This window comes from Macaca fascicularis, chromosome 17 (assembly GCF_037993035.2).
Source record: "Macaca fascicularis isolate 582-1 chromosome 17, T2T-MFA8v1.1".
In the NCBI taxonomy this organism is placed as follows: domain Eukaryota; kingdom Metazoa; phylum Chordata; class Mammalia; order Primates; family Cercopithecidae; genus Macaca; species Macaca fascicularis.
In genome coordinates this window covers 28,603,121-28,627,564 of record NC_088391.1, presented here as the reverse complement: position 1 = coordinate 28,627,564, position 24,444 = coordinate 28,603,121, and the positions used below count along the sequence as shown (strand labels likewise).

Below are 24,444 nucleotides of genomic sequence, written 5' to 3'. Positions count from 1 at the left end.
TTAGTCTATTCATAAGCTTATGGAATATAGACACAGACCCATAGTCTATACATAAACTTTTTGATACTACTTCAGAGCTGTTATGCATTGTGAAAACTCAACTGATACTGAAAGAAACACTTTGACATTTTTAAATTCTCTGGTATAATCTAAGCACTAAAACAAAAAACAAAACAAAACAAAAAAAACACACTACTTGGTAGATTTCAGTGTATTAATAAATTACACAAAGACATCTTAAGCTAAACTTTATAAAAAGACTTAACTAGGAGTATTAAATAACCTATTCAGAGACTCATGAAATTCTATCCTACATAAAATACTAAAATATACAACTTTTAAAGCTTTAATGGGAAAAATTTTTTTTTGTATATCTCATCTATTCTAATGTCAAGTGATTTATAAAGAAGAAATCTGTAGGAGCAAAAGCATTAATAACAAAGAATTTATATACATACAGAAATGTACAGTCTTCTGGAAAGGAGTTTCCATATGATGTAGAGGGAAATGCATTGGATTTGTTTTCCTGTTCCTTCTGAGTCACAGGCATATGTTCTACACAAAAAAATACAAATGTGAGCAACAAATATACCAAGTTAAAAACCATTTGCTGTAAGTATCCAAGTAATATGTTCATTGACTAGAGTCTGCCCATATGGATCCCTAAAATATGCAAACATATTAAGGTTTCAAGATTGAGGCAAAAGATTAAATGTCAGTATTTTCAAAAATATTAATAAAATAGGATAAAACACTGAGGACAGAAAACATTTCTACTGTAGAAACTCTAGTTTGGCCTGAACTTGATTTGAAGCTTAACCAATCTTTAAGGTGGACATTGAGTATCCCTGCTTCTGCATGCATTTTATAGAGAAATCACATAATTCTTAAAGGCTCTATAAAAGTCAGAAAATGAAAAATTTATGTACCTTTTGTTTTCCTATTGCTCTACAACTACTTTGGCGAGGGGATGAAGCATCTGGGTATCTCTTTTGATCTAGTTTTCACATTTCTTCTTTTTTTTTTGAGACAGAGTCTCATTCACTCTGTTGCCCAGGGTGGAAGGCAGTGGTGTGATCTTGGCTCACTGCACCCTTCACCTCCTAGGTTCAAATGATTCTCTTGCCTCAGCCTCTCCAGTAGTTGGCATTACAGGCATGCAAAACCACACCCAGCTAATTTTTGTAGTTTCAGTAGAGACAGGGTTTTATCATGTTGGTCCAGCTGATCTTGAACTCCTGTCCTCAAGTGATCTGCCCACCTGGGCCTCCCAAAGGGCTGGGATTACAGGCATGAGCCACTGTGCCTGGCCCACTATATTTATTTTCTAATAAAAAAATTATAACTTACTTTCCCCCTCAACAAAAATTTAATAAAAGGATATTGTATTTCAAGGTTGCTCCGTGGCTAACTGAAAAATATCTGTCTTTAATTTTCCAAGTAAAGAAAGGTTTAAAATCTGATAGCTGAGCCAAGCACAAGGTTCATGCCTGTAATCCCAGCACTTTGGAAGGATGAAATGGGAGGATTACTTGAGACCAGGAGTTCAAGGGCCCCCTGAGCAACAGAATAAGGCCCTGTCTCTACAAGAAAAAAAAAAAAAAAAAAAAGTTAGCCAGGCGTGGTGGCGCATGCCCGTAGTTCTAGCTATTTGGGAACTGAGGTGGGAGCACTGCTTAAGCCCAGGAGTTGTAGGCTGCAGTGAGCTATACTTGCACCACTGCACTCCAGCCTGAGCGACAGAGAAAGACCCCATCTCTAAAATAAATGAATAAAAATTTGATAGTTGAAGAGAGCTATGTAAAAATAAAAATTTAGGACCTTCCAAATTTATTATGCCAAAGGGAAAAGTTAAGCCCTGAAAGATGACTCATGTAACATGATTATTTTTTCCTTTGGTGCATGATCATTGCTTTCTGACTTCTGTGTTGAGATGTTACACATTAACTAGACTCCCTATTCTTTTTTTTTTTTTTAAAGACACAAGGTCTTGCTCTGTCACCCAAGCTGCAGTACATTGATGTGATCATGGGCAACTCCACACCCGACTAATTTTTAAAATTGTTTTGTAGAGGCAGAATCTCACTATGTTGCCTGGTCTTGAACTCCTGGACTCAAGTGATCCTGCCACCTCAGCCTTCCAAAGTTCTGGGATTACAAGCCTGAGACACCATGCCTAGCTAAGACTCCCTATTCTTTATTCAGACTTAGTCTAAATGATATGGAGAAAGAGACCCTTGTGACCATTACCTGTTTACAACAGCATGTTGGACAACCCGCTTAGAGTGTAATCAAAAGTAGCCAATCAAATATCTGTATGTTATCCTTTGCACAAAAATGCGGTAATCCTGTTCAACACCTCTGTTTTGCCTATATAAATAATCCTCATTTCTCCCCACACCAGAAGCATTTATCACCATTCTTTGGTATAGCACCAGTCCTCAGATGGCTACCCTTACGCTTTGCACCTGAATAAACTCTCTCAAAATTAGATTCTGGGCTGGGCATGGTGGTTCACACCTGTAATCTCAGCACTTTGGGAGGCTGAGGCGGGCGGATCACCTGAGGTCAGGAGTTCGAGACCAGCCTGGCCAACATGGTGAAACTCTGTCTCCACTAAAAATACAAAAATTAGCCTGGTGTGGTGGCAGGTGCCTGTAATCCCAGCTACTCAGGAGGCTGAGGCAGGAGAATCGCTTGAACCCGGGAGGCGAAGGTTGCAGTGAGCCAAGATTGTGCCACTGCACTCCAGCCTGGAGGACAAGTACAAGACTTCATCTCAAAAAAAAAAAAAAAAAAAAAATTAGATTCTGACCCTTTTGATTATTTTAGGTTCACAGCTGTAACTGATTAGAAATCAATTTTACGAATTAAGAGTTTGACTTTTCCTCCAGCTAATTTATTTGCATGAGTTACATAAACCTATATTAACAAATATGAGCAAAATAAATGTATATAAGCATAGTTGGAAATAGGATTTACTCAAAACCATGGAGATTTAGTCATTAGATAAAAGAGGAAAGGTAAATAATTTCTCTCAAGAAAATACTATCCAATCCTTCATATGGAGACAGAGGAAATACTGACAGTTACACATCATCAAGAAAAATAAACATAATTAGCAGTTTGATGACAGCCTGGGGAGTGTAGGTTGGATCCAGGACAGCTTGTTTTGACCTCAACACAAAGTTCTTTTGTTTCTCTCATTCTCAACATTCTTTTTAAAATAAATGCTAGCATGAAACTTTTTTTTTTTTTTTAAAAGACAGGGTCTCACTCTTTTGCCTAGGGTGGAAGGCTGGAATGCAGTAGTGTGATCCCAGCTCACTGCAGATTTGATTTCCTGGGCTCAAGCGATCCTATCGCAGCCTCTTGAGTACCTGGGACCACACATACATATCACCACAGCCAGCTAATTTTTTTTTTTATTATCTGTAGAGATGAGGTCTCATTGTGTTGCCCAAGTTGGTCTCAAACTCCTGAGCCAAAGTGATCCTCCCACCTCGGCCTCCTAAAGTGCTTGGATCACAGGCCTGAGCCACTGCATCCAGCCCACATGAAACTTTATTACCAAAGGTTTTCAATCCTTACATTTGCCAACAATGTAAATTACATAACTCTCCCCAACTGTTTACTTAAAAACACTTCACCACTAGCAAATAAATATACTCTTATATTGATGCATTTGTTACATCTCAAAGGGACAAACTATATAAAAATACAAAATTATAATATTCAGCATTTCTATTGATAAAATTATTTTCTTAAAAGACACCAAACAAAAACCAACTGACTTTTTGTGGAAAAAAGTTTCTTCAGAATGAAAAGAAATCTTTAGAATTAGTTGTTACCATTTTTCTTGGTAACAAGTGAGGTTAAAAGCCTCTCCCTTGCAAAACTAAATATAATTCGTTAAGGATTGTCCAGATGAGATATAGTAGCATAAAAATTATTTTGAATTGAAGACATCTGAGAATGAACAAATATAGGAAAAGGCTTTCTCTGGAGTTGCCTTATCTGTCTAAAAATAGATCCTCCCAAAAAGGAACTCAATTGTCATAAATCCCCTCCCAGAAGTTTCATCAACCAGGAATGACTTCATCTTATCAGAGAGAACAGAGGCAGTCAGTACTATACTCAGACACTCTTACAAATCTCCCACTTATTCTTGTAGGGCCCATTTATCTTTGATGTCATGTGTTCTTCCAGAAGTGCTCCTCTGCCCCTCCTTTTCACCTATTAGGGTGGTATAATGTGCTCTCAAATCTCACCAGTGCTTTGGGTATTCACTTCTTTCTGTGATGCTCCTGTGAGGCAGGAAATTAAAGAAAGAAAGAAAAATAAAATTAAAAAGAAAGAGAAATAAGCTTTCCCATTTTAGGACGACTTATCCCAGAGGCAGCAACAGGCACAGCCCAGACCCAGAAAAGGTCTTGATAATACTATCTAAGAAGCCAGGACACAAAGAAATGTGCTCTGGGACTCTCCCAGCACTCCCTCAACATAGGGAGGAGAAAAACAAATTTTCCTTTCTCTTATGGTATGAGTGTATAGATTCCTGTTCTCTGTAACTAGTAACTTCAAGTATTCTGTTTTATCTAAACAGTGGAGTGAAGGTCATGAGCTGTCTGAGCAGGCCTGAGTTACAGCCACCTGGGCACCATAGTGAAGGTCATGGAATAAGCTGTGCTAGGCACTAGAGAAAAACCTAGATAACAGACATCTGGGCTGCAGAGCAATGGTCATGTGTAATCCTGAGTCATGAACCTGTCACAATTTGATTAACTATCTTTGTTCTGCCTCTGTATCATTGCTTTCACGCCACTACGCTTCGTGCCACTGTAAGCTTGGTTCTGGCTAGCCCACCCCCTTGTATATAAAAGTCAACTGCTGTCTTTGTTCTGGGCCCAGTTTTTGTATGTTAAGTCTGCTGGGTCTGAGTGCACTCAATAAAGATCCTCCTGTATTCACCCTAAGATCTCTCTGGTCCTCCTAATTCCCGCATATAAAATTAAAAGTTGGCCAGGCGCAGTAGCTCATGCTGGTAATTCCAGCACTTTGGGAGGCCAAGACAAGCAGTTTGCCTGAGCTCAGGAGTTCGCAACCAGTCTAGGCAACATGGTGAAACCCTGTCTCTACTAAAACACACAAAAAAATTAGCCAGCTGTGGTGGCATGAGCCTGTAGTCCCAGCTACTTGGGAGGCTGAGGCAGAAGAATTGCTTGAACCCAGGAGGCGGTGGTTGCAGTGAGCCGAGATACCACCACTGTACTCCAGCCTGGGCGAGAGAGCAAGACTTCGTCTCAAAAAAAAAGAAAAAAAATTAACACATTTGTTTATGTCTCTTCTCCTGTTAATCTGTCTTCTATCTTTTGTTACAGCCCTTATCCCCCAGCCACTGAGATAAAATTTTTCCTCCCCTACAATTCTGAGGGTTACTGAAGGATACTGTGAAAGGAAGACTGTTTTCTTCAAGAAACTACTCTTCCAAAGCTATGGCTACTGAAATTGAGGATACTTTTGAATACCAAATGGTTGACTTAAAATAGACTGGTGATGCTAGACTATATTTTCTGAGATTTAAAAGCCTTAAGACTCCAAATTATAAAAGACAAAAATCATTAAAATTTATTGACAACATCTAACAGCATTAATATAAACCTAGTAAATATTGTACTTCCTCAAAACTTCAGCAAATGTGTGATAGACTAAGATTTATGGAATGGTGATTGATCCTGTTAAAATGTAACATCATAAGAAATATATATTTGGTTTCTGCCCTGGCTCCTGACGTAATTCCTAAAACCCTTCTAATTTCAAGTGACAGGTGTGAGAGGAGCATCTTCTGTTATAATATTTGTCTTAGTCCCCAGTTCCTGACATAAAACTTCTGAGACCCTTGGAATCTCCAGTAGTGGTAAGAGCGTCTTTTGTATGCTAATGACTGCTGAAAGGTGAGGTGTCCCTAGACAGCTTCAGAATGGGGGCTGGTTGTCAGAAAGACCAAGGCACTTCTGACAAAGGCATGGTTAAAGAGTTGGCACTTTCATCCCTACCCTTTCCACCCCCATATCCAGGGAAGAGAAAGAGGCAGATTAAGCAAATTACCAATGGGCTGATGACTGAATCATGCCTATGTAATGAGACCTCCACAAAACCCCTGAACAACAGGGTTCAGAGAGCTTTCAGACTGGTGAATGCATCCACATACTGGGAGGGTGGTACACCCCAAAACTCCACAGGGACAGAAGCTCCTGGACTCAGGCCCTTCCAGACTTTGCCCTGTGTACCTCTTCACCTGGCTATTCATTTGTATCCTTTACAATACCATTTATAATAAACTGGTAATCGTAAGTGCTTCTGTGAGTTCTATAAGCCATTATAGCAAATCATGGAATCTGAGGAGGGGGTTGTGGGAACCTCTGATTTGTAGCCAAGTCAGTCAGAAGTACAGGAGGCCCAGAGATTGTGACCAGTGTCTGAAGTGGGAGCAAGTTGGTGGGAATGAGCCCTTAATCTGTGGGATCTGTGCTAACTCTGGGTAGCACTAAGTGTCAGAACTGAATTAAATTTTAGAACACAATATCCACTGGCGTCCACAGAATACTGGAGAATTGCACGGCATGGAAAATCCACATTTGGTGTCAGAAGTTTTGAGAGAAGAGAAACAGTTTTTCTTTAGTATATTATCTTTGATCCTTCTAAACTGATTTAGAGCTTGGAAGACTGATGGTCTAAAAGCAATCTAGAAATAAAGATTTACCCACCATCTTATCTACACAAGAATATATCTTTCAAGTATTGTTCTTCACAGAAAGTGGATATATAGTGATTTAAAGGTACAATTCTATTTGCCCTCTTTAAAAGAGAAATTTTTCCCCCCCAAAGAAGACACACATTTGTTAATTCTTTCCCTAGGATGCTTAGTTGGATGTGCATTTACTGTCTCTAGATGGGTAGGACTTTTCATTTAACAGAGGAAACTGTGATTTACGTAACTTAGAAATGTGGATGTTAGATTTTATTTTAAATTATCTTTAATTAGCCCGACCTATTAAAGCTATCCTGCTTCATGGCAAGAAAATATCAGAGAATACTCTACATTGGGAATAGAGATGTACGTACCCTTTACTGATGTTGAACTGTTAATTATAGTTGCTTCATTCACTAGAATCATTGCTTGGATGTATTCTGTTAAAGACAGAAAAATAGCATCACCATTACCTTTATTCATGGTGCCAGCTACTGTGCTGAACAATTTACATATTTTATCTCATTTAATCTTCACTACTCTCTGAGAGGTTAATAGTACTATCTGCATTAGAGACAAAAGAAACTGAGGTTCAGAGGTTAAGCTATTTATTCCAGGACATTCAGCTAGGAAGTAGTACAACTGGATTAGAATCTAGATTTATCTGACTTATGGAGGATTGAGAAGGAATATTAAAATGAAAAACAGTGCCAATTTTTTTGGATAAACACATAATAATAATGTCATAAGAACATCCAGAAAGTATTAAAAATAATCTGGAGAAAAATTTGCTTCAAAACCATATGTCCTGATGGATTGAGGACGATTCCATCTTAAAGTCTTACGTTCTATAACCAGCCAGGGTTGACAACAAACAAATAGAAAAAATAAAAACTTGGATGACTGAACTGCCTATGTAGAACACAAATTTTGCTTTCAGAAGACTGGCAGAGTAAGTTCTGTTTAAAGCAGGCAAAATAAAGTTATATGTACTTTTACACATACATATGAAAATACTAGTTGTCTCTGAATGTGGAATAATTTTTCCTTGTTATATTTTTCTGTAAGTGTCAAATGTTATGTTACTTTTGCAACATTCCCCTAAAAAAAAGATAAACAAGAGAAAAAGTAGTTTGAGATAAAAAGAAATTCAGTAGGTATAATTCAAAAGTATATATTCAAATTATATCCACCTACTTTTACAAACAGCAATATTAGAAATAGAATGACACTATACTGCCAGAGAGAAATATTTAGTATTAAACATATTCAAAGTTTTTATTGCTTCATACCTTTATTGGTGGCAGACCCATCTTTGATCTTTTGTTTCAGTGACTGCAGCACATTTTGTACTTGTTCAAAAATGAAGTCCACTTTTCCATCATCTTCTAGCTCCATCCAGAAAGTTTTTGCATCGCCTAAAATTAAAATAAGTGACTAGCCTAAGAGCTAATAGAAAAATACTGTAATTTATCTAAGGAACATGTTATAGAACAATCTACTTGGTTTCTAAATAAGATCAAGACTCATCTGGTCTATCATTTTCCTTGAGGAAAATATTTTAGTAATGTTTCCTTACAAAGAGCTAGAAACAATATGATCTAAGCGTCTCACCCATTTCTGTTAATTTTTAAAATATATATTGAAAACTTTAGTGACACTTTCTTGACTAGAAAATGGAAGAAAGACTTCACTGGAGAATGGTTGTGAGGTATATGTATAGATTATACATACACTTTTAAAAGTCTTAGGGATATAATCTCCACTGAGTGTGGTTTCAGAATGAGACAACTCAATGGCTGCTGAAATAACTAAATGTCCAACAATATTGCTTTTAAAAAAAGTCTTCTGTACATTTAATTGCATGAAGCAAATTAATGTTTAAAGTTTTACAGAGAAAGTTACATAAATGAGCCAACATTTCTGATGCCCAGTAAGCTAATACTTTGAAATTTTCCTAAAGAAACAATCCTTTCAAACTTGAAAACATAAGAAAAACAATTATAAGTAGGCAAAAGCTAAATCTCACATCATTTTAAAAGTAACAAAAATACCTAAAATGCTAAGCATAATTCATTTATACAATGTTACAATGTATAAAATTATTTAAAATCAATGAATAGGGCCTTAAGCAAAGGAGAGACATAGTAATAATTACATTTTAGAAAGGTCACTGGAGTAGGCACAGGGAGGATTAATGAGTAGACAGTCCAGATGGCTTACAAAAAATACATTTTCCTTAACACAAGTTAAACCCAGAACTTCCAAGTTTGGCAAAGAAGGGAGAATTTGCATAAGGGGCTTAGGTATCAAAGTCTCAATTTCTTTTTTTTTTTTTTTTTTTTTTTTGAGACGGAGTCTCGCTGTGTCGCCCAGGCTGGAGTGCAGTGGCCGGATCTCAGCTCACTGCAAGCTCTGCCTCCTGGGTTTTTACGCCATTCTCCTGCCTCAGCCTCCCGAGTAGCCGGGACTACAGGCGCCCGCCACCTCGCCCGGCTAGTTTTTTGTATTTTTTAGTAGAGACGGGGTTTCACCGTGTTAGCCAGGATGGTCTCGAACTCCTGACCTCGTGATCCGCCCGTCTCGGCCTCCCAAAGTGCTGGGATTACAGGCTTGAGCCACCGCGCCCGGCCTCAAAGTCTCAATTTCTGCTGAGAAAGTCACCTTTCCCAAAGGGGACTTTGGCTAATTAGTGCTGCTGCCAACACAGCGGCCTCTGGAGGGGTGTTGTTTTCCTACTAATACTCTGGCCTGATGTATACTACGTAAGACTAAGCTTACTTCTAATTCCCCATAGCACAGCTCAAACAAGATTTCAAGATTTTAAACAAGAGCAATGTGAGAGGACAAAATGGATGAGAACTGGTGCTTAAAAGGCAGGTAGGGGCATGACAACGAAGGCCCTATGTGCCATGCTAGGCAACTTTTATATGGAAAGCTAGCCAAGAGGTATATGGATCTTATGATGTGATTAGTTATGTTTTCCAGAAAGATCACTCAGGTAGCAGTGGGAGAAGTCATGAATGATTTCCACTTTTTGCCTCAGGCAATCATATGGACAATAATGCTATTCAGTAAGGTACGAATAAAGGTAGAGGGACAGGTGAAAAATTCAAGTAGTAAGAGGCTCTCTGAACAAACTGGATGCATAGGCTCTAGAGTAAGATCTGGTTCAGAAATACAAATTGGAGTCATTAACATACAAATACTTGCTGATGCCACAGAGTAGACGTAATTCCATAGGGAGAACATACAGAATAAGAAGGGTCTTATGTAGAACATGAACAATACAAGGAAAAGGAACTATAGAGACTGAGGTGGAAGAGAAACCCAGGAAAGCAGTATCTCAGAAGCCAAGGAAAGAAGAGTGGTGATTAACAACCTAGGCTTTGGAGTTCAAGTGTAGTTGGGTCTGAATACTAGTTCTGACCCATTTATTAACTGTGTGACCACATCTATAAAATGGAAATAAACTGGGCACAGTGTCTCAGGCCTGTAATCCCAGCACTTTAGGAGACTGAGAAAGGAGAATCACTTGAGGCCAAGAGTTCAAGACCAGCATGGGTAACATAGCAAGACCTCATCTCTATAAAAAAATCAGCCAGGTGAGGTGGTACATGCCTGTGGTCCAAGCTACTCAGAAGGCTGAGGCGAGAGGATTGCTTGAGCCCAGGAGTTCTTGGCTGCAGTGAGCAAAAGGGATTAATCTTTCATTGTGGAATTTTAGAGAACAATCAGCTCAATGAGAAAAATATTTTTGTGAAGCAGGGCTTTCTCAGGGTGCCTAAAATCATTAAGTTTTTCACTGATAATTAACAAAAATCACTTTTGGGCAAAATTATTTTTCAAAGCACTTCATAGATTATTGTTACATTTCCCTTCACAGATATGAGTCAATACCCCTTACTAGGGATTTATCTTTATTAGAGGTGGACACTGAGATGTATTTTGAAGTATTTTGAAGTTTTTTGGAAGTATTTAAAAATAGCCTTTGGTAACATTAAAGCATTCTGGAATCACATATAATTCTGTCCTGTTCTGAAAAAAAAGCAGTGATGAAGACAGCAATCAGGACTCAATGAATTTTTTTTTTTTTTTTTTCATTTAAAATTGTCTCAGAGGCAGGTGTGGTGGCTCATGCCTGTAATCCCAGCGTTTTGGGAGGCTGAGGCAGGCAGATCACTTGAGGCCAGGAGTTTGAGACATGCCTGGCCAACACGGTGACACCCCATCTCTACCAAAAACACAAAAAAGTTAGCTGGGCATAGTGGCATATGCCTGTAGTCCCAGCTACTTGGGAGGATGAGGCATGAGAACTGCTTGAACCTAGGAGGCAGAGGTTGCAGTGGGCTGAGATCGTGCCACTGCACTCCAGCCTGGGTAACAGAACAAAACTCTCACAAAAAAAAAAAAAAAAAAAGTCTTAGAAATGCCAATACATGGTACTAAATTATTCTGGTAGGAAATACTTAAAATGAGTTATTTAAAAAGTAAACAGAGTAAATGCTCAATCTTGGAACTGATTAATAAAAAGGACATTGGTAATACAATTTAAAAAAACAAAGCCAATCAAAGAAAATACTGAATCTGCTTCTACAATAAATGAATGTTAACTAAGCAATTCATATTTATTTGCTCTCGGTTTTAAATAAATATGTTTTTCCTTATGACATCCTTATTATCTCATATTGCTAGGTTTAATTCTCATTAAAATGTCACTTGTTCCTCATGTCTTCCTTCTTGATCAGAGGTAACCAAACTTTCTGATAAATGAAACTAATAGATCCAGTTAACAACTTCTGTGCACAAGGAGACTAAATGAGTATCACAAGAATCATCTGGGTGACTTTGATTTTGACTGTAGACATAGTTACTACAATATAAGCAATTTTAGTTTCTTGCTCCTGATCTTCACTTCTTTGTGCACTGTATGCATGCTCAGCATTATAACCTAGAACCGTAAATATTTCAGTATATTTTATTAGAAGATATTTACAAGGAATACTGGAGCAGGTACTTGAATTGAAGATCAATTCAGGATACTAATATTGCTGGTATTTGCCCCCAGAAATGAAGAATACCATCTGATAACTTCATTATCTGTTCAAACTCTCTTTTTTATTTAGCCAGTTATGACTATTCATTGCAAGACTATAACCATGAGGCAAGAAGTGTAGCAGCCTTGTCATGAAGGAAGCCAAGTAAATGGTATAGTTATAGTACGTCTACCAATCTCACTTTAGACAGTCTTTGTAAACAGACAATGATCATGAATAATACTGATCTGAATCATTTGCTAGACAAGTATTTATGAAATACTTACCAAATACATTACTAATGACCTCAGTACACAGAAACATATATAGGAACAGGCTTTAGGGTATTGGTCTAGAGGAACTCTAAGGTATCTTTGAGCCTGTGATTAGCAAAATGTGGTCTGTGGACCCCTAGGACTACCCAAATTATTTCAGAGAATAAACAAGGACAAACTATTTAAAAAATAGTATTAGGACATTTGCTGTTTTTATTGTATTGACATCATCTGATAGTACAAAGGCACTTGTGAGTAAAATTGCTAGTGTCTCAGCATGAATCAAGGTAGTGGCATCAAACTATCAGTAAGTCATTGTGATCTTCACCACCAATTTCATCTAAGTATATCTTTAATGAAACAACATAAATGATTACAATCATTTGCATAGCCATTATAGTATAACGGCTGTCTCAAGAAAAAATACTAGTGGGATTGTTTAACTTATAAGCTAAACTACCTGTTTTTTTGTTTTTTGTTTTTAAATGAAAACCATTTTTACTTAAAAGAACCACTGATAAAACTACAGTTTTCAAGACTTGGGTGTCTGGCATATGAGCAAAGTCAGCCTATCACTTGAAGGACAAAACTAACAATATTTGTTGCTAATGATAAAATTCAAGCTACAGGACGAAAATGAGAATTTTGAAAACCCTGTATCTGCCATGGCAAACCTGAAAGTTTCTGAAGAGTTAACCACTTTTAAAATGAGATCAGTAGCAATAATAACAAATGTGATTTTAAAATTATATGATTAAATGTGTCAACATTTGGAAGATCTGCATAATTCCCTGAACCAATATTTTACAAGTAGTCAATACATGATGTAAAATCAAACATGGTAAAAGACCTACTCAAAGTGCAAGACAGACCAATGGATTTTAATGTAACAGTGTAAAAAAACTCAATGATACGTCAGATTCCACACTGCAAGTAACCTTTAAGGAATGACTACCTGTTAAGTTTCAGAGTCAACAAAGAAAAATATCCACAATTAGATGAAAGGCTATTAAAATACTCTTCCTTCTTCAGCTTCTTGTCTGTGTGAAGCTTGTCTTTTATTCATTTTAACCAAAGGAAGTGTCACAGTAGACTGAATGTAGAAGCAGATATGAGAATCTAACAAGCCAGTTATTAAAGATATTTCTAACAATGTAAGACAATGTTATCCTTCTCACTAATATTTTTGCTTTAGAAAATAGTTTTTATTTATATTTTCAACATGCTGGATTTATTATTTTTTAAAAATGAGACAATATTTTTTGAAACTTTTCAGTTTCAATTTCTATTATAGTAAGTATCAACACATGTTACCCACATAAACAAAAGCTCTTTGGGGTTTTAAATACTCTAAAGAGTATAAAGTCATCCTGAGACCAAAAAAAAATTGAGAACCACTGGCTTAGATCACAGCCTGGTGAAATCAGTACTATGATCTGCATAACAATCCACACATTACAACTATGTTAAAGGCACTCAAACTATTGAGTATGATACTATAATTATAGATGTACGATATTACGCAGTTGTAAAAACCCACAGAATTTTAAAGAGTAAACAATGAACTTTAACGTACACAAATTTTAAAAATCATTTAGGATGTCACAGATCTCAATAAGGAATGCAGACTATGAAGAGAATCTAACTGTATTACAAACATATAAACAACTTCACCAAGGGCTGGGTGGAAAAGGTATTGATCTAAGTAACCTTGGAAATGAGTGGAGTCTGTAAAAATAAAGGCAAAAGTAACTGCACATACTTACTTACTGTACTCTAGTTGATAAAGTATTTTCCCACCTGAGGATGGGTTAAAATTCTTTTTTTTTTTTTTTTAAGATAGTCTTGCTCTGTCACCCAGTCTGGAATACGGTGGCATGATCTCAGCTCACCGCAACGTCTGCCTCCTGGGTTCAAGCAATCGTCATGTTTCAGCCTCTGGAATAGCTCGGATTATACATAGGCGTGTGCCACTTAGTATTACTATTATTTTTTTTTTTTTAGTAGAGACAGGATTTTGCCATGTTTACCAGGCTGGTCTAACTCCTGGCCTCAGCCTTTCAAAGTGCTGGGATTATAGGCATAAGCCATGGTGCCTAGCCAAGGTATGTATACTGGAACTGAACGATTAAGTAAATGGATGGTGGGTGATGGGAACTAAGTTTTTTACTACTGGAGTGGGAGCATACAGATAAGGAGAGGAGACTAGAATGATTCATGTGGTAACAGAGTTGGAAACATCAGCATAATTTCATGTTTAGCTTAAGGCAGATACAAACAGTTACATATAGAAATATTTATAGCCATGAGCTATGTATATATGTTAGAGTGTGTGTGTGTGTATATATATATATACACACACACTTCCTTGCTCTGCCAGCTGAAAGGGCCTATAAACAAGGACACTCCAGTAACAATAAACACACCTATCATCTAGATCTTGGTTTCTAATACCTTTTTCCGATAAAAATATCGACAGGTTATTCAAGAAATGGCTGACTCTAAGATGGGCAAGAAATACACAAGATGAATCTAGAGCAATCTTTGAGTGCCAAAAAAAATTAAGGAAGTGCTATAAAACAAAGACAAATAAAAAATACCTACACTGATGAGGGTATATCAAAGGGAAACAAGAGCCAACCGAGCAAGGCGTGGTGGTTCACGCCTGTAATTGCAGTGCTTTGGGAGGCTGAGGCGGGTGGATCACTTGAGGTAGGAGTTCGAGACCAGCCTGGCCAATATGGTGAAACCCTGTCTCTACTAAAAATACAAAAATTAGCTGGGCGTGGTGGCACACACCTGTAATCCCAGCTACTCAGGAGGCTGAGGCAAGAGAACTGTTTGAACCCGGGAAGCACAGGTTGCAGTGAGCCAAGATTGGCGCCACTGCACACGAGCCTGGGCAACAGAGTGAGACTTCATCTAAAAAAAAACAACAAAAAAGAGCCAACTAAAAGAGCTCCCAATAGCCTAACCAGGGACAGTTTGAAAAACAAAATAAATAAAGTAGTACTGACTTGTAACTCAAAGTATAAAATAAATAGCCATGAGTCCATGCTGATATAAATGATTAACTGAATAAATAAATGGGGAAGAAGAGATAGAGATAAATCTCCCCTGCAGAAATATTCCAAATATAATTAATGTAGATATTCCACACTTAAGGAGGGAGGGCAAAAATCCCCACTCCTTAAGTGTGGGCTGCCTATAGTGATTTATTTCTAAAGAGTATAGCAGGGAACAGGAGAAAAAGAGCAACTTTACAGTGGAGAAATTTGAGAACACCACCTACGTTAGCCAGCTCAAGCTCCGTTAATCAAGCTCAATATCAACTCTGAGAAATCATGCTGACAGCACGTTCTCTTGATATGATGTGATGAAAATGACATTTTACCTCTGAGATCACACTCCCCAAAACCCATAACTCCAGTCAAATTATGGAAAAATATCAGACAATAATTCCAACAGAGGGGCATCTTATAAAATATTCGGATACAAAATCCCCAAAAAATCAAAAACAAGAAAAGTCTGACAAACTATCATAGCTAGGAGGAGCCTAAGCAGACACGACAAGTAAATGTAATGTGGTGTCCTGGATGGGATCTTGGAATGGAAAAAGACATTAGGTAAAAACTAAGGTGAATACACTATGGACTTCAGTTAATAATAATGTGCCAATATTGGTTCATTAATTGTAACAAATGTAGCATCCAAATGTAAAATGTTAATCACAGACCTGGGTACTAGGTTACTGAAACTCTGCAATCCTCTTAATTTTTCTGTAACACTAAAAGTATATCTGGCTCACGCCTGTACTCCTAGCACTTTGGGAGGCCAAGGCAGGCGGATCATGAGGTCAGGAGTTCGAGAGCAGCCTGACCAAAATGGTGAAACCCCGTCTCTACTAAAAATAGAAAAAATTAGCTAGGCATGGTGGCATGCACCTGTAATCCCAGCTACTCAGGAGGTGGAGGCAGGAGAATCACTTGATCCTGGGAGGCAGAGGTTGCAGTGAGCCGAGATTGCGCCACTGCACTACAGGCTGGGTGACAGAGCGAGACTCCATCTCAAAAAAAAAAGAAGAAAAAAAAGGTTTTCAAAAAACAGTCAATTTTTTTCACAATTAATGATAAAGACAGTCAAAATTGGTGGCTATATGAGAATAAACCCTTAATTCCCTCTAATTTAGAAAAGTTCCTTGCAATGCAAAACCTTGACAATTCCACATCAGCTTACGTTGTCTATATACTTTTAAAGAGTAACAATGTGTTCTTCAACCTACCATTTTTTTCTCCCATTTCTTGATGTCGTTTATAAATATAAAATGCTTCAAAATTAGGTTTATCAAATCACTTTGATTGGAGAGTATCACTGGAATCCAACTGTGGTCTCTATGAAATTTGCAGTCCTCAGACAGAATACATCATTATACCATTCTAAACCTGATATCCTTTGGTACTTGAATTTTCAAATAGAAATTGTGGCTGAAGAAACTTTCAGAAATGAGTGACAGTCCAACCAAAAGACAAGTCCATGAATCTTCATCCCGTGAATATCTGTAGTAGTATCAGATCATTAACATTATATTTGTAAAAATAAAAAACAACTCCATCTTTTGGTCCACAAATGGATGAAACATTCTGTAAGGAAAACAATAAAAAACAGTGCATATTTGTAAAGGACTATATATATATATAAGGAAATAAGATATTGCTATAACAGCTTGATCTTCTAAAACAGCATGAACCATTACAAAAAACATGTTATCTGGAAAAAATATGTAAAGTATCGAAATTAGAAATATTAGAGAAGGCCCACCCAATCCTATCACCCATATTTAATATATTTGTTAGTATTTACATTACTAACAATTAAACTATCTCCATTTTGTAAGTCTTTTATAAAAACTTTTAAAAAGGGGATAATACTAACTACCTCACAGGTTGTTCTGAGGACAAGACTTAATTACATAGAATAGTGCCTGACATATGAAAGATTCAAGGAATACTGGCAATTATTGTTATTATTTCAGAATGTAGTTTTAAAACAAAATTTGGATTGCAGTATATATAATTTTTTATAATCTTTCATTAAAAACATTTCCTGCATTTCCTTCATCATTAATATTTTAATACGACTGGCTGTACAACATACTTTGGTCAATAACCCATACATTATAGTACATTAAATATTTTAATAATTAAATTTTAATAAAATACTGATTAGTAATATAAACCTCTATATTCCATTATTTAGATTGTTTTCCTTTTTTAGATTAATTTTTAGTATAATAAATAATGATAAAATAGATATACTTTATACCTATCTCTGGCAATTTCCCTAGGATACCATATCTAGACATAGAATAACAGGTCAAAAATAGATCAACAATTTAAATTCTCAAGATGTTAGCCAAGATACAATAAATTCTTCCGCCACTTCTACACCAAACCATAGAAATATTAGGAGATTTAAAAAATATATATATAGCCATGCTGAAAACAAAAAGGGAACTCTCTAAGGGCCAAGTCTGTGAGGCCTTTCTGGGGAAAGGAAACAGATGGGAAGCTATAGAGATGATGGCAACCACAATCACAGCAGCAAAACTATGGGCAGGAATCCTCTCAGAGGAGATGAATGCACAACTAAGAGTCCTCAAACATCTGAAGAAGGCTACACTATGAAAGAGACTGAGCTAAAGAAGGAAATCTCATCCACAAAATAACATACAATTTTGAAAAAAAGTCAATTAGATATCTTGGATATAAAAACAGTTGTTGAAATAAACTCAATAGATGACTGAACGACAGAACAGACTCACATAAAGAGCCAGTTAATAAGCTGGAAGACTGATTTGAGTAATTCACCAAGAACCCAGAGCAAAGAAACAAGAGGAGGCACAAAACTGAGAGAGGAGGCAATAATGACCAAGAATTTCTCAGAACTGGAAAACACATAAGCAAACTGAATCCACTGAGTACCAACCAGGATAAAATTCTTAATACACATCGCTAGACAAACTGTGACTAACTTCAGAATATCAAAACCACAAAGTCTTAGATGTTTCCAGAAAAATGTAGACTATCTAAAAGGAAGGTATATCAGACTAGTAATGAGATTTCTCATCAGAAATGTCAGATGCAAAATGTTAAAGAAAAGTCAGTATGAACTCAGAACTCTATATCCAGCCAAGCTATCTTTCCATACTAAAGATGAAAAAAGAGACATTTACAGACATTCAAAGAGTCACTCAGAGACTGTGAAAGAAATAAGTATCTGATGATGAAAAATGAACCTACAAGAAAGCACTGAGGTATAAGCAGCAATAGTGAGCAAATAAATGAGTAAAACACATTAATGTTAAACATAAACTGAATTTAATAACAAAACAAAAATTCTTAAAGATATAATGAGAGACTATATTCTTTTTTGGAGGAGAGATGGAAGGGATTGTTTCAAGATGACAGAAAGCAAAGCAGAAGCATGCTAAATTCTTTTTACAGGGGCCATATCGATACTGACTAAATGTACACTTTGTTAGGAAAACATAAATTTAAGAACTGTGTTGAAATGTAAAGTTAATCTACTAAAAAAAAAAAACTGAACAAAGAAAACTTGGGGCTAACCTCAGTTAAAAATAAAAGTGATTCCAGCGCTTTGGGAGGCTGAGGTGGGCAGGTCACCTGAGGTCAAGAGTTTGAGATCAGCCTGGCCAACATGGCAAAATCCCATCTCTACTAAAAATACAAAAATTAGCAGGGTGTGGTGATGCGCACCTGTAATCTGGGATACTTGGGAGGCTGAGGGAGGAAAAGTGCTTGAACCCGGGAGGTGGAGGTTGCAGTGAGCCAAAATCACGCCACTGTACTCCAGCCTGGGTGACAGAGCAAGACTGTGTCTCAAAAAACAAGTGGAAAAATAAGGTATAAAAGATACAAAGAGAAGCATATTAAATAATGACAAGAATAAGGTCAAAATATGTCAGTAATCACAATAAAGGTGAATTATCTATTAAAGGACAGACTCTCAGATTGGATGGCAAGCAAAACCTAGATATGATATTTTAAAATAAGAGACCCACTTAAGTTACACAAAATGTCACAGCAAGGCTGAAAATGAAGAGACTGGAAAAAGACATATCTGCAACTATAAGAAGAAACATTCATATTAAATAAGAGTTGAATATCATATTTTCAAAATCAATGTTGACAGAACAATTCACTGTAAGATTTAATATTCATGAACCTTTATGTACAAATAACATCACTCTGAAATATATAGAGCAAAATTTAAATAAAAGGAAAATGCACATATCCACAATTTGATAAGAAAGTAACAAATCAAGAAACTGACAGATAAAGTGGGCAAAAAATCAGGGTATAAAGGATTTAAATGACAATTAACAAGCTTAATCCAAAAAATGTATAGAACCCTGCACCCAACAGAAAATACTTCTTGTGGGAGGAAACTGTAGACAAACTTAACTCTCATAAACTACCTGTGGAACGTGTAATTTAGTACAGGTATTTTGGAGGAAATTTAGCAAGACCTATTAAAACTAAAAAAGCTCACAGCTTAAAACCAAGCAATTCCACTTTTACGTATAATATCCTTAACAAATAGTACATGTGCACAAGAAAACACAAAGATTTTCCTTGCAGCATTGTTGTATGGCAAAAAACTGGAAACCTAATGTTCTCAAGAGAATGGCAATAAAATGTGCTATACAGCACACATCAAACAAAATAGGATTTAACAAAAAGACCAGTAAAAGAGACAAAGAGAAATATTTTATATTAACAGATCAATTGAGTCATACACTATGCAGCAGCTAAAAGAAACGATCCATAAATAACATAATGACCTATAAATAACATGTACAGACTGCAAAACCAATGTCAAGAAATAAAGCTACAGAATGATGTAGTATGGTATTTTTCCACTAAAAAAATACAAACGTATATATTCACCTATATAGAATATGTAACAGTATTAAAAGGTGTAAGTATTAAAAAACACTTGACAGCTCTGTACCAAAGTCTCCAGCAGGAGTAGGGAGGGAGAGGAGTGAGGGAACATTCCTTCTACAAAACTTTCAAAGAACAGAGAATTTTTATTATATAGGAACTTCCAAGCAGGAAAAATACGGGAAGCTACTCAACTGTTTCTACGAGATAAATATAACCTTGACAGGCAAGAAAAAACTCAAGGTCAAAATCTGGATTGTGCTCTTTATCTACAAGGTATCAATTTTGTAATAAAAGTGTACTTAATTTTTAAAAATTAAGTATATATAAATGTTCAAAAAGGAATTGTTCATTTTAAAGCTTTTTATAGCATATTGTCAAACTCTCTTCCAGAAAGGTTCTACCAATTTATACTTCCACTTAAGCACATTCAGTAATAGTTTTATTTTACTTTTTTTTTAGACATGAGGTCTCATTATATTGCCCAGGTTGGTCCTGAATTCTGGACTCAAGCGATCTGCCCCGCCGGCCTCCCAAAGTGATGGGATTACAGATGTGAGCCACCGTGCATGGCCATAGCTTTGTTTTTTTTGAGACGGAGTCTCGCTCTGTCACCCAGGCTGGGGTGCAGTGACGTGATCTCAATGCAGCCTCCGCCTCCCGGGTTCAATCGATTCTCCTGCCTCAGCCTCCCGAGTAGCTGGGATTACACGGGCCCGCCACCACACGCCTGGCTAATTTTTGTATTTTTAGTAGAGACGGGGTTTCACCATGTTGGCCAGGCTGGTCTTGAACTCCTGACCCGAGGTGATCCGCCCGCCTCAACCTCCCAAAGTGTGGGGATTACAGGCCTGAGCAACCGCGCCGGCCCGTATCTTTGTTTTTAAGCAGCTCTCAGCAGCGTTCACACCTGAAAATTTGAAAACAACTGAACGCGCAAAAGTGAAACATGTTTCCTGGAGAAAATCTGCAAAATACAATAAAGTATGAAAGAGAAAATTTAAACACCATCCCATCATCCAGAGACAACTGGTGTTAATATTTCAGAGAGTAAATGGGCTTAAAAAACTTTTTTCCCCTTCTTTTTCATTTTGGCATAATAACTAAGCCAGTCTGCTTTGCTTCAATGTATGGTCCCTCTTCGTTTCTAAAAATAGGCCTTAAAAACACACTGACCATTTCCTATCGGCTCCTTACGTTTTAATTATAACGACAGAACCACGGGTTAGTCACGCTTCTAAGTATTTCACGTGTTCTTATTTAATCCCCCTAACAGTCATGTGGGTTACATTGGCAGCTCGTTTGCTGATGAGGAAGCTAAGGCATGTCATACCATAAGTGGCAGACACAAAATAAGGAACCAAGCAGCATGGTTTCAGAGCCTATGCTTTGGTTACTCCATTTGACCTTTTCAAAGTTACTCCTCTCTTTGGCCTCATGCGTTAATATTTACAGAGCTCACTGCAGCTTTCCACATGCCAAAGAGCACAGTTAGTTACATATCTTTCCTTACTTAATTACTTATTGGGCTGCGGCTGATAGCGAGTTAGAAGTGTTACTATCTAATCTGAACTCAGTTATCTTGGATGAATGACTGAACTTGCTGTATTTAAGGGCTCGTGTAATCTTACCTGTGAAATGGGCTAGTGGTTAAACCTTCAAGTTCTGCTTCTGGGTTTTATACTGCTGTCCATTTCCTGCCGCCCCTTTGACAGCCTCACGTTCCCAGCAGCTTAGGAATCACCTCATAAAGGCTGCACCCTGAGACAGACAGACAGGCTGAATGAAATGGAGGTTGAGAATTCAATGCGCCCGCGGCCCCTTCTGCAGCCAGGACTGTACTTGGGTGCCAGGAGAAGGGAGGCTGCAAGGGCTAGGGTCCAGTCCCTGTTCGGGCGGCCGAGGGCTCCGCGGCGTTGTCAGGTCCTCCGAACCGCCCGGCTAGAGGAACTGTCGGGGGTCACCCACCGCGGTGCCTCGGTTTCACCTGGCTCCACTGCGTTTTCTACGCTGCCCGCCTGACCTGGGGAGTGATCTCTGCCAGCTCCGTTGGCGAGGCTGGGTTCCTCCGCGGGTGGGACTCTCCTCTGACGCCAAGCCGCCCAGACCTCCCGAGCGCAGGTGCCCTCTGGCCGGGAAGTACTTCACCATTTACTAGCCTTCATCTCAACCACAACAGTCCCGCCTCGCCTCCACCCGGGATAAGGCACGGCGGAACCTCCGCCGGGGACCAGGCCGACCCACCTAAAGCGATCACTACATGGGAGGAGTCGGACGCCGGCCGTCCCACCACCCAGCCTGGAGCCCATTGATTGGTCGCACTCCCTACTGGTTCACGCCTCAGAGACTCGGCGCGCTTACCGCTGGCACCGCAGTGGCGCCCGAGCGCGCCGCCTCTCGATTGGCTGCTAGCGCTCTCGGCTTGTCTCGCGCTCTCTCGCTGGGCCAATGGAGTTACTCGTAGTCGAGAGGCCGGCATCACTGGAGTGGTGGCGCAGCTGTTTCCTCCGGTAGGTGTGGGGCTGCCATCTTGTGTGTGGCTGGGACTGGGCTTCTTGGGGGTTGAAAACTTATATAGCGTCTCGCCGTAGTGGAGGGGTCCAGAGAGAACACTGGGGTAGAGGAGAGGCCTAAGGGAGGAGACCCAGCGCCTTCTCACTTGCGGAGAGGATGGGTTTCCTTCCTGGGCCTGAGTCTCATCCCTGGCTAGAGAGAGCGAGGAGTGGTGGTGGTGGTAGTTGTGGTGGTGGTTGTGGTGGTGGTAATAGTAGGGATCCCAGGTTTTGGTTTGTTGGTCGTTGTGGGGGCTGGGCGGTGTCTTTGATGCCTTAACATTCACGCCTTGGTTCCGGGGAGCTCTTTAGTAATCTTTGTCTCACAAAGATTCTGGCCATCAACCCCCTTTGACAAAGGAGGCTAGCTGATGAACTGCCTGATTGAGAAAGAAGCAAAGCTAGTAATGGAAGGGGAGTGCCTCACTACTATTCTCAGGTTCAAAAGAGACCTCCTCTTCCGTCATTTTCGAGGGAGCGGCTGCTAAACTGTTTGCTCTTCGCGAGGGTTACTCTTTGAGACCATCCTTTGGTAATAGTGGGGGTCAAGTTTTGCGTTTGGGCAAGATTGTTCTTTAGCGGGCATTCAAGCATTCCTACAGCTGTCTTTTTTTTTTTTTTTTTTTTTCCCTTCATTTTAAGCTAGAAAGTGGTGGTCTTGGCGGAAACGGGACGTGAAGGAAGAATTTTGTCAAATCTTGATTTCCGCGATAACGATATATTATAAATCTCTGGGTCTGCCATGACGTGCTTGGTCACTTCATGGAGCAGGAGGAAGCTTTGTTAGGGAAAGCACCTTAATTTCTGAGCTCTTTCTGGGTGGGAGGAAGAAGACAGGACTTAACCTCGTTTTCCTTCCTCCCTTTTTTTTTTTTTTTTTTTTTTTTTTTTAGCATTGTAATGGACGGCATGCATTGTCTTTCATTTGAGGGGAAAATGTGTTGGATCTGAAGAGCAAGCTGATGAAAGGCTAATATTTTGTGGTAGATTTTAGCAGTTTGACTTGCATGAAAAGAAAGCCAATATATTATTGCCTTGAGCTTAGATTTCAGTTATTCAGCATTAACTGATGAACAACCGAATCAACAATACATGGTAAAGACATCTCCCATCAGGAATACCAAACAACAAAACAAACAGCAAAATAATTGATATTTGTTTGTTTGTTTTTGTCGCCCAGGCTGGAGTGCAAAGTGTAATGGTGCAATCTTGGCTCACTGCAACCTCTCCCTCCCTGGTTCAAGCGATTCTCCTGCTTCAACCTCTTGAGTAGCTGGGACTACAGACACCAGCCACCCTGCCCAGCTAATTTTTGTATTTTTAGTAGAGATGGGGTTTCACCATGTTGGCCAGGCTGGTCTTGAACTCCTGACCTTAGGCGATCTGCCCGCCTCAGCCTCCCAAAGTGCTGGGATTACAGGTGTGAGCCACTGCACTGGGCCTAACTGATGAATTTAAAATTCATTTTGGGCAGGGCTCCATGGCTTAACGCCTGTAATCCCAGTGCTTTAGGAGGCTAAGGAGGGAGGATTCCTTAAGGCCAGGGGTTCGAGACCAGCCTGGGGAACAGCGAGACCCATGTCTACAATAAAAGCCAAAAAATAGCTGGGTATGGTGTCATGTGCCTGTTGTCCTAGCTACTGAGGAGGCAGAGATGAGAGTTTGAAGCTGCAGGGAGCCAACCACTGCACTCAGCCTGGGCAATAGAGTGAGATCCCAACTCAAAATAAATATAAAACACATTTTTAATTCCTTTTTTTATTGAAGAACCTTATAAAACCTAAGTTGCAAGAATTCAGGTATCGATAAAGTGGTGTTGATTTGGTAGCTAAAGTACATGTCAGGAAAAGTTATCAAGATCAG

The 24,444-nt window shown here is 38.6% G+C and overlaps 2 protein-coding genes across 26 annotated transcripts in view; one reads left to right on the top strand and one right to left on the bottom strand.

The window, feature by feature from the left end:
- The window catches only part of SETDB2 (SET domain bifurcated histone lysine methyltransferase 2), a 54,650-nt gene extending 32,349 nt beyond the window's left edge, over positions 1-22,301 (bottom strand). For 7 of the 15 annotated variants that reach the window (XR_012426957.1, XR_012426958.1, XM_005585853.4 and 4 more), the window contains exons 1-7: positions 22,053-22,251; positions 21,661-21,790; positions 16,345-16,702; positions 8,044-8,169; positions 7,126-7,191; positions 4,272-4,307; positions 459-555 (exon numbers count right to left, since the gene is read on the bottom strand). Coding sequence is in view for 8 of the 15 variants with exons in the window: in XM_005585853.4 (XP_005585910.3) it covers positions 459-555; positions 4,272-4,307; positions 7,126-7,191; positions 8,044-8,169; positions 16,345-16,360 (341 nt within the window). In the remaining 7 variants the exon portion in view is untranslated. Of the gene's footprint in view, positions 1-458; positions 556-4,151; positions 4,308-7,125; positions 7,192-8,043; positions 8,170-16,344; positions 16,703-21,660; positions 22,252-22,273 lie in introns of those variants that run through there. The other 8 variants (XM_005585854.4, XM_074022033.1, XM_074022034.1 and 5 more) reach the window with 5 other exon arrangements.
- Positions 22,302-22,485: 184 nt separating this feature from the next.
- The window catches only part of CAB39L (calcium binding protein 39 like), a 136,467-nt gene continuing 134,508 nt past the window's right edge, over positions 22,486-24,444 (top strand). For all 11 annotated transcript variants that reach the window (XM_065533253.1, XM_065533257.1, XM_074022047.1 and 8 more), the window contains exon 1: positions 22,486-22,539. The gene's annotated coding sequence lies outside the window, so the exon portion shown is untranslated. The remainder of the gene's footprint in view (positions 22,540-24,444) is intronic.